Raw genomic sequence first — 10,895 nt, 5'->3', positions numbered from 1 at the left:
CTTTCCATGACAAAAACTCCTGTAACAGTGGAATATGCCATTCATTTCTAAACTGGATGCTGTCTTGATCTGGTATGTCGTCTGACTAGCAGAGGAATTGCGTAAGATGTGGACATCAGCACTTTTTCGGCACATTGAGACAGACGTGCGGAGGAATCCCCTGCGTTGCGGCGGAGCCGCATGGCACAAAGCAATGCCGTGATGAAGCCTCACAGGACATGTTGGGGCATGTCCAGCTCATGCTCAATTTCTCGGATATTCACACGAGTGAAAAGCAACCGGAAGCCGTCTGAAGGCCATCCTGAGAGACCAACACGGAGGTGGTTTTGTCCCGCGCCATGAGCAGCACGGTGGCGCATTCATCCGCTTCTTTTTCCATGAAAAAAACTCCTGTAACAGTGGAATGTGCTGAAAAAGTGCTGATGTCCACGCCTTCTGCCTTTTTGTGAAAGTCAGACGACGTCCCGGATCAACAAAGCCTTCACGCTGGAAATGATCTGGTTGTTTGAGCGGGGTTTGAGCCTGTCGATTGGCGCTTGGAGCGCGCCGCACTCTCAGACGCTGTGGGCGGTCTTTAAACCGGCTGGAGCACTCCTTAATCTGTGTAATCCCCATAAAATCACCCCTGAAAGGCATCTGAATTTTCCGAATGGTGTCCACCTGGAGGTCTCTCACTGTTTCAGGAAAAAATTGATGCAGCAAAGCTCCAAATCATTCCACCATTTCCTTAACAACGAGAGGGTGGACCAGTGCTCACTCCAGCCTGCTCACAGGCGAATGACGCAACTGACAGGCGTGAAAAAACTCACGCATGCGCACGAAGGTTCAAGCTTGGCTGACGCAATCACACGTGATTCAAATCCATATGGTTTTTGCAAAAAATAAAAAGGTGAGATACTTTTCTAACAGACCTCGTATATATATATATATATATATATATATATATATATATATATATATATATATATATATATATATATATATATATATAAAAGAAGTGCCTCCAGTACTTTCAAATGGGCCCTTTGCATATTCTGCCAGGAGGAGTAGGCTGTCAAGACTGCACAAATGACCTTTAAGATGAATGAAAAGATACTGAAGGCTGCAGTTTGATCGTGATCTGCACATTACTCTTGCTGTTTGTGGTGATCTCATGGCAGCATAAGCAAAATATTACAACAGTTTTACCCACATTTGACCTTTAGAGACATGCATATTTATCCAAGAAACGTGTTTCATTTCAAACTATTGTTCTTTTTTTTTTTACTTCATTTTGCTCATTTGCTTGCCTTGGTCAAATCAAAGATGACAGTTTTTTACCGGTAGCAATACCAGGCAGTCACTAAATTAATTTTTTTTTTTTTGCTAATTATGGGGAGAAAATAGCAGGGGTACATCTTTCCAACAACATTAAAATTCAGCAGGTCAAATTACATAGAAATACAAGTTGTATTTTCTCATCCAAAGCAAATAGCACCACACTTCTTACAAATTTGAAGAAGCTGGCAGCCATTTTGTTTTATGCAAATTAGGGGTGGAGGAGTAAAGATATAGCTTGTCAACAACAATAATTGGACTCAGCAGGTTGAAATACATAGAAATAGAAGTTTTATTTTCTCTCCTAATGCAAACACAAGCAGACTTTAAAAAAGCTTCATGAAATGAACAGCTATTTTGTTTTATGCAAATTAGAAGTGAAAGGGTAAAGATACAGCTTGTCAACAACAATATTTGAATTCAACAGGTCAAAATACATAGAAAAGGATGTTTAGTTTGCTTTTATAGTACATATACAACCAAAACTGTGGACATTTTGATGTAATTAGTGACCATTTTACTTTATGCAAATTAGGGGGTGAAAGGGTAAAGATACAGCATGCCAACAGCAATTTTTGAACTTGGCAGGTCAAAATGCATAGGGATCAGTCTGTTGTCTGTTTTTAACAGAATATGCCTTGGGCACTTTATACAAGCTTCTTTTCTGAAAATGGAACTTACTCGTGAGTAAAAATGCCTGAGGCAGCTCATTCAGACTGAATAAAAATCATTGATGTCTGGTAATAATTACTTTACCCCACATCCCCATATAAAATTTATCCCATAGGGCTTTCATGTCCATAAGATAAGTTATTCCACTGGTATTGAAGAGATCTAGACATATAGTCATTGCTTTAGGTCACTTGTTAGCAGCCAAGCCTGACACCCATACATGGATGTTTGCTCTCTGGCAATGGTTTTGGCATTGTCCAACATCTCTGCACTGCACCCTCATGACTCCATAAGCTCTTCCTAGATGTCTCCCAATTTCAAAGGCCAAGGGCGAAGAGACATGAATGTCACTGCTGTGATAAGTGAAAATCTCTACAGGTTCAACACTTTCACCACATTCAGATAGATACTTCTGATAGCAGAGTCCAGGAAGTCAAGGTTACGATGTGAGCCTTGATCCAGAACAATCATAAATATAATGTAGTCAGAGTTGTCTTTTTCATCAATAAAATGACAGTGTTTAACAGTCACAATCATTAAAGCTAATACAATGTACAACCCCAATTCCAAGGAAGTTGGGATGTTGTGTAAAATGTAAATAAAAACAGAATACAATGATTTGCAAATCCTCTTCAACCTATATTCAATTGAATACACCACAAAGACAAGATATTTAATGTTCAGACTTATAAACTTTATTGTTTTTGTGCAAATATTTGCTCATTTTGAAATGGATGCCTGCAACACGTTTCAAAAAAGCTGGGACAGTGGTATGTTTATCACTGTGTTACATCACCTTTCCTTCTAACAACACTCAATAAGCATTTGGGAACTGAGGACACTAATTGTTGAAGCATTGTTGGTGAAATTCTTTCCATTCTTGCTTGATGTATGACTTCAGTTGTTCAACAGTCTGGGGTCTCCTTTGTTGTATTTTGCACTTCATAATGCGCCACACATTTTCAATGGGCAACAGGCGAAGCCACGCTGTTGTAACATGTGCAGAATGTGGCTTGGCATTGTCTTGCTGAAATAAGCAGGGACGTCCCTGAAAAAGACATTGTTTGGATGGCAACATGTGTTGCTCCAAAACCTGGATGTACCTTTCAACATTGATGGTGCCATCACAGATGTGTAAGGTGCCCATGCCATGGGCACTAACACACCCCCATACCATCAGAGATGCTGGCTTTTGAACTTTCCACTGGTAACAATCTAGATGGTCTTTTTCCTCTTTTGTCCGGAGGATAAAATGTCCATAATTTCCAAAAGCAATTTGAAATGTGGACTCATCAGACCACAGCACACTTTTCCACTTTGCCTCTGTCCATTTCAAATGAGCTCGGGCCCAGGGAAGGCGGCGGCGTTTCTGGATGTTGTTGATGTATGGCTTTTGCTTTGCATGGTAGAGTTTTAACTTGCACTTGTAGATGTAGCGACAAACTGGGTTAACTGACAATGGTTTTCTGAAGTGTTCCTGAGCCCACACGGTAAGATCCTTTACACAATGATGTTGGTTTTAATGCAGTGCCGCCTGAGGGATCGAAGGTCACAGGCATTCAATTTTTGTTTTTCGGCCTTGCCACTTACGTGTAGAAAGTTCTCCACATTCTCTGAATCTTCTGATTATATTATGGACTGTAGATGATGGAATCCCTAAATTCCTTGCAATTGAACATTGAGAAACATTGTTCTTAAATTGCTGGACTATTTTTTTACGCAGTTGTTCACAAAGTGGTGATACTTGCCCTGTTTTTGCTTGTGGACAGCTGAGCGTTTTGGGGATGCTCCTTTTATACCCAATCATGACATTCACCTGTTTCCAATTAGGTGTTCTTTCACCATTCATCAACTTTCCCAGTCTTTTGTTGCCCCTGTCCCTGCTTTTTTGAAACATGTTGCAGGTATCCATTTCAAAATGAGCAAATATTTGCACAAAAACAATAAAGTCTATCAGTTTGAACATTAAATATCTTGTCTTTGTGGTGTATTCAATTGAATATAGGTTGAAGAGGATTTTCAAATCATTATGTTTTGTTTTTATTTGCATTTTACACAATGTCCCAACTTCATTGAAATTGGGGTTGTATGAAAAAGTCACTTGTTGGTTAATATTGTTAACTTTACAACTAGCCCATTAGTCAGTATTATGCACAGCATATGTGGGACAAAAAATGACATTTGATTTCCTATAAATTTGGTTTACAGAATGCAATATTCACTTCTGTTACTGATAAATACAACCAAAGCTTACACAGACAGGAAGAATTATACAGTACATAGACATTTATGAACAGCCAGCGAATGAGAAAACTGACATGCACAGAAAGATGCAACAAATTAAGACTAAAAACAGATAACTGCACAACAGAATACAAACTTTTATTAAGATCGGTGTGTTCAAGATTCTTTTATATATACTGTATATAAAAAAAGCTTCATGTATACTATCTAATGCTCAATTTCCTGCTTTAATCTGAAATTTAATTCCATGCTTTTTTTATCCATTCATTTTCATTGAATATGTAGACTGGAGGCTGCAAACATTCATAACCACAAAGAAAACAGAGTCAGTGCTTTACTAAGTTGCATGTAAATTTAAAGAGTTTCCTCTCCCTCCAGAGGGATGCTGTCACTGTGTAAAGATGAAAAACTGTGTAGTGTCAGATTTAACTCTGATGGTTGTGTGTAGTGTTGATTCTCAATGTTGGCTTTGCTTTACAGATTGGCATCCTGTCCAGGGTGTACCCCACCTCACACATTCTTTCTGCTGGGATAGGCTCTACTCCCCTCCTGCCCCCCATTCCATCCATCCATTTTCTATGGGTGGATGGGATGGTTTTGCTTTGTCAGCCCCATTGTTGTGGGTTGACCAGAGATAATTAAGTTTAAATATGACAGGAAGCAGGAATAATCAGTGGTGTCATTTGCACAAACGCATCACACCCTCAATTTGCCACTTCACCTTCTTTGACAAGAATCAGTCAAGAATGAAATGGTGAGAACATACACGTGGTTAGGAGTAAGTTTCCTGAAAGTGCTTCATCAAGCAGCAGCTTCTGTGGTGTTTATAACACTACCACACACACACACACACACACACACACACACACACACACACACACACACACACACACACACACACACACACACACACACACACACACACACACACACACAACAATGAAGCGGCGCCAACAGAGCTGAATGAGCTAAGTATGGTGCTGGAGAACTCTAGTGAATAAAACAGAAAAACAGAGTGACAGTGAATGAAGCAGGCAACTGAAGGAAGCTTCCAAGACATTTGACAACTCTAAAGGAGGTACAAGCTTCTGAGGATGTGATTGGACAAAGTGAACATCAGGCAACCATTGTGTGGTGATTCACCAGCATCATGGTACAGTAACACAAAAAAGAACTTTTAAAATCAGAAACAAGAAATCCAGGCTTGAGCTCCCTCTGTGCCCAGTTTTTCCTGTCACATCCACAGAAGTCTGTACTTTTTCAGTGTTATCATGTGTGTCTTGGAAGCTTCCCTCACTAGTCTGCTTCATTCACTATGATTGTATTTTTGAAGTAAGCCTGCTCTTAACAACCTTACACTACCGTAGTGTTTCTATTCATTACTGATTGATGTAAATGAGCATCAAGTTATATTCAGTGACTTTGAAATGTTCTGTCTGTTCCCTGATTTGTATATTTAAAAAAAAAAGGCTGTGAAAGTGAGGATTAAGTTGTGTTACATTAAAAAGCATTCATATTTGTACTGATTTTGGAGTATTGAGTTTTACTGCGCAAGTACATACTTCTGTATATGACCATACAATCATGTTCATAAGTAATTAGACAGTGACATTTTTCTATAATTTTGCATCTGTACACCACCACAGTGGGGCTGAAATGAAAAAGTCATAAGGTGCTTGTACTGTTGACTTTCAGCTTTAATTCAAAGGGTTCAACAAAAATATTGTATGACCCATTTAGGAATTACAGCCATTACAACCATATCTTGATTGTTTCATTTCAACTCCAATGCAGCGATGTACAAAAGCAAAATTGCAGAAATTGTTCCTGTCCAATTACTTTTGGGCCTGACTGTGAAGGTATTTCTGAAATTGTCTTACTTTTATTGATTTTAACAATCTAATAATGGAAATGTCACAAAGTAACAGTAAAGAATTTTGCTGAAAAGTGATTAAATCGTGTCATGTGTTTTTACAGGCAGAAAAAAATATACACGTCAGATAACTGTAAAATGATTTTACACCAACACAGTGACACATTTTCCTGTTAACAGAGAGCAGTTAATATTGCGCAATAATTGCTGACATGATAAGATTTTTACAATCTCAGCTATTTTTCTGTGAAGACTCTCAGTTGTCCAGGTGGTTTCCATAGTAGAGAAGCTTGAATCTTCTCTACAATCTCAGCTATTCTAAAAATATTTTATATGGAACCCTATTGCATTCACTGGATTGAAAAAAACTGACCCCAATCACGTAATTACGAGAAAAGATCTCGTATTTGCTGAAAAGATCTTGTAATTATGAGATCAGGGGTCTAATTTTTTTTTTAATCCAGTGAATGAAATATGGTTCTGTAAATTTAATAATCACATTGTATTTTAAAAAAATTTGTTAATATATAAAAATTCTAAGTTATGTGTATTCAGAAACTTTAAGTTACTTTTTCTTTTCTTTCTTTGTGGGTGGCTGGTGCAGGTCTGTGTTTTATAACATTTAAAAGTGCTTGTATGCTGAATCATATAAAGGCACAATATAGGCTCCTGGTCAGCATGGCTTTAAGGGCGTACAGGGTGGGTTAGGTATGTCAGGTGCTTGGCTTGGCTCTTGCTGTCAATGAGAAACAGATGATTTTTCTTGTGGTAAGAAATGATCTCCTCCAGACTGCCAAAAATCTGCGGGGAAAGGATAGGTGGGAGGAATGGTTGGGAGAGAAGGCATGAAATTCTCATTATGTTTGTCTCTCATTTGTAGAAACTAAATGTTCCTGTTCACTTTGCTGCCATGCATATTTTTATATTATTACCTTCTCCTCTTCATTCTTCTTGCCATCTTTTCCAAGGGCATAGCCTTGTACTTCCTCCAGGAAGCGGATGTGAATGTTGTACACCTTCTCCTTGTACAGTACTGCGAGTGTGTACGGCTGGCGGGTTTTTTGAGTTGAGCTGTACCTGATGAGGAAAGCTCCGTCCTGCAGCAGAGATGACAAAAGAATGATGTACAGAATGAAAGGTGATTTGAAATGTATGGTGGTCAATAGGGACCACAACCTTCCACGTTAAGATAGCATGATCCAGTGCAGAAAATACTTACAAATACTACATCAGGTAGTTGCCTTAAAACTATTTTGCAAATACTTGAAAAATACTTGCAAACATAGAAACGTAACTTACAGCACTTGTAACAAATTTATTTGATAACATGTCTGCCGCAAATTCATGCAAAAACACAAATGCACTGCAAATATCCACAACACAACAGAAGAACTAATAACACAAAAAGATATTTATGCCCAGAGGACTTTAATTGACTACTATCGTTCAATGCATTGCAAAAAAATTAATGAATAAATAAAAATGAATAAACTATAGCAAGCTTAAGAGGAAAATCATCAAGAAAGTAAAAGAAATGAACTTATTCAGCTCTGCCAAACACGCATATGGATAAGAGAGTGCCACCTTCCCTAAATGGTCCATCAAAGTCCTACACAAACAAACCTCTTTTTGTGTTAGGATTTCTGTTGTGTCTATTAGCAGTGTGTCTATGTTTTTGGATACACTGTGTGAATTTCCAACAAATACATTATCATATTAAACTGTTGCATGTGCTGTAGTTTATATTTGTGTTCTCTGTGTTTGTAATCATTTTGTTTTTTAATTTCCAAAATGTTTTTTTTTTTTACCAACTACCTGTTGCTAAATTGATACAGGTGTTTTTTTGTTTGTTTGTTTGTCTTTGTTTTTTCTGCATTTTCTACACCGTAGATTTTGCAGAGTAAAATATACTCTGCCGGGACTACATTTGGCCCCACTCTAAATAGAGTTAAATATACTCTATCACCATGCTAAATCAGTTCTACCACAGTGTAAATGCAACTCCATCATGCCATGAATGACTCTTCCTGGAGTTGGAAATACTTGATTTGGCAAGACAGTAGAGCTGATTTCACTCAATAATAGAGTGTATTTAACTCTATTTTGACTGGGACCAGATGTTATCTCAGCAGAGTATATTTTACTCTGCAAAATTTACTGTGTAGTGTTGTCTTAATTTGATACTGTTGTGGCCGCATCGGCCACCATATTAGCTGACTCATATGACTGATCATTAACTTTTCACTTTATAGTGAAATAGCAAAAGCCTGAGGATGCTGGCTCTTTTATATAACTAAACATAACCATTTGACTGACCTTATTGACTCTCAGTAACAGATCCTCAGCTATCTCTCTCGTACAATATCCGGCAAACCACTGTTTGTCCTGTGATGTGATATAAATATATCAACAGCATTACAAATGTGATTATAGCTTGGAACAATTTAAAGAAATTATTTGGCTCTAAACATAAACTGTGTTGTTTAACAACACTGACTGATAATCCAGATTTAGCCCAAGAAGGCACTGGATCCAACATTCGGAGATGGCAGGAAGCAGGGATTCACAATTTTATAGTCTCTGGAAGGATGGGGAATTTAAAATATTTGAATCCATAAAAACTCAAATATTTACAAGTCAGACACTATGTACATAATAAAATGAAGAACTTGAACTTCCAGGAGGACTTTAATTTGTTAGAGAGAAGTTTACTAAGTTGTGCAAAACAAAGCCACTTTGTTTCTAGGTTTTACTCAAAACTACAGCATCTAAATACAAATAAACTATCATTTTTGAGGAATTTATGGTCAACTCTCCTACAAACACCTTTGGGAAAAAAAATCTTGCTTGTACCTTCCAAAATATCAATTTGCAATAGATTTTGAGAACTTTAATACAATATTCTGTTAAATATTTACGTATCACCATAAATGTACAGTAAATATACTCCAGGGCCTCCCCTAATTGCCCAAAATGTAAAACCAATCTGGGAACTAGAATTCACTGTCTTTGGGAATTTGAAAAAAAATCCAACAATTCTGGGAAACAGTATGTTTTGAGGTTAGTACAATAATTGGACAACCAGTACCGCCCAATCCACTTTTATGCCTACTGGGTCATATACCAGGATCACTTAAAGGCTATAAAGATACTGTACAGCTTCTTTTTTTATGATAGGACGGAAAGCCATTACGACCAAATGGGTTGGAGATGAACCTCCATCATTACAACTGTGGAGAGCATTAATATTGGATGTTGTTTCCTTGGAAAAACTGCGATTCTGTGCTAACGGTCAGTCTGCAATATTTGTAGACCGATTCAGCAGGGTATTGCAATATCTGAGAATCTGGGGCAGAAATGTCTGAAAAGTTATGATGCTCAACTGGGAGATAAATAATGTTTATGCTGTAGCCTTTGTCTACCCCCCCCTTTTTTTAATTGTATATTTATGTTTGGATCTGTAAAGGGAAAAGATGTGTGTTTGACTGTACTGGACCGTTAATGTTAAAAATGTTAAATAAAAAGAATTTTCAAAAAAAAAAATATCGACAGCAGTACTTTAACAAACTGAATTCTTGCTGTAGTCTGGACTGCCGTACCTCATTCCCTGATTGCCTGGTAGGTCTCACAGCACTAGAAAAAGCTTACAGTCGACAGAAAATATGTTACACTTCAAGGTTTGAGAAATGCATAGTTGGCTTTTTGTTAGTTTGTTTGTTTTTAGCTCACCTGCAGTCTTCACGTTTCCAATTTGAGGATTTGTAAGGCTGAAATTAAGAGAGCAATGCTTATTCTGTGTTGTACTCTGAAATTAATTCATCTGTGTTTCATGCAGAAGCAGTTGCATCAATTATTTCCTCTTTCAAATGTCTGTCAAAGAAACTGAGCAGCATCAAGAATTCTGTCTAAAGAGCTGATCGCCAACATTTTGCAAAACATGTCAACAGTCTATCTAGTGAACATCCATCCATCCATCCATCCATCCATCCATCCATTTTCTTCATCCGACGTCGGGCAGCAGCTCAAGCAAACTAAACTAAATCTAAATTACATTAGTAGGAGTATGTGGTTGATAGACAGAGTTTCAATACACTGAAAAAAAATTATACTTTGGATCAACTAAAAAAATTGATGTAATTGTTACAGCTAATTTTTTAGTTTCTCACAATGTATATTTATGATTTTGTAAAGTGATTCCAGCAAATTTAAACTGGAAACCACAATTTTCCATTAGACCAATGTAAATACGAGGTCTGTCCATAAAGTATCGTACCTTTTTATTTTTTTTAAACTATATGGATTTGATTCATATGTTTTCACGTCAGACAAGCTTGAACCCTTGTGCGCATGCGTGAGTTTTTCCACGCCTGTCGGTGACATCATTCACCTGTGAGCACACCTTGTGGAAGGAGTGGTCCCGCCCTGTCGTCGGATTTTCATTGTCTGTAAATGGCGGAATGATTTGGGGTTTTTTTCCATCAGAATTTTTTCAGAAGCTGTTAGAGACTGGCACCTGGAAACTATTCGAAAAATTTATCTGGCTTTTGGTGAAAATTTTACGGGCTTCACAGAGAATAAGGTCTGTTAGTACAGCTTTATGGACCCCTTTAAGGACGCTCAGCGCGCTGCGCTCCGAGCTGCGACGACACGGCACAAGCCACCGGACCATTTCTGAGCTGATGGCTCTGTGGATACGAGACCGTCGTGTGCTCTTTCTCTGGTTATCACAAGAGCTGGACATCAGCCATTTTCCGGCAGATTTCACTTTTAACAAGAGATTTTGTCATGG

The 10,895-nt window shown here is 37.9% G+C and overlaps 1 protein-coding gene across 1 annotated transcript in view; it reads right to left on the bottom strand.

The window, feature by feature from the left end:
• Positions 1-4,080: 4,080 nt before the first annotated feature.
• si:dkeyp-117b11.1 (B-cell linker protein) overlaps positions 4,081-10,895 on the bottom strand; it is a 64,529-nt gene continuing 57,714 nt past the window's right edge. The window contains 5 exon segments of the mRNA XM_034170723.1: positions 4,081-6,907; positions 7,039-7,203; positions 8,423-8,491; positions 9,706-9,749; positions 9,836-9,873. Coding sequence (XP_034026614.1) covers positions 6,791-6,907; positions 7,039-7,203; positions 8,423-8,491; positions 9,706-9,749; positions 9,836-9,873 — 433 coding nt within the window. The 3' untranslated portion in view covers positions 4,081-6,790.

Source organism: Thalassophryne amazonica, chromosome 5 (assembly GCF_902500255.1).
Source record: "Thalassophryne amazonica chromosome 5, fThaAma1.1, whole genome shotgun sequence".
Classification (NCBI taxonomy): domain Eukaryota; kingdom Metazoa; phylum Chordata; class Actinopteri; order Batrachoidiformes; family Batrachoididae; genus Thalassophryne; species Thalassophryne amazonica.
Note: the sequence above shows the minus strand (reverse complement) of the source record. Positions and strands in the feature narration are given on the sequence as shown.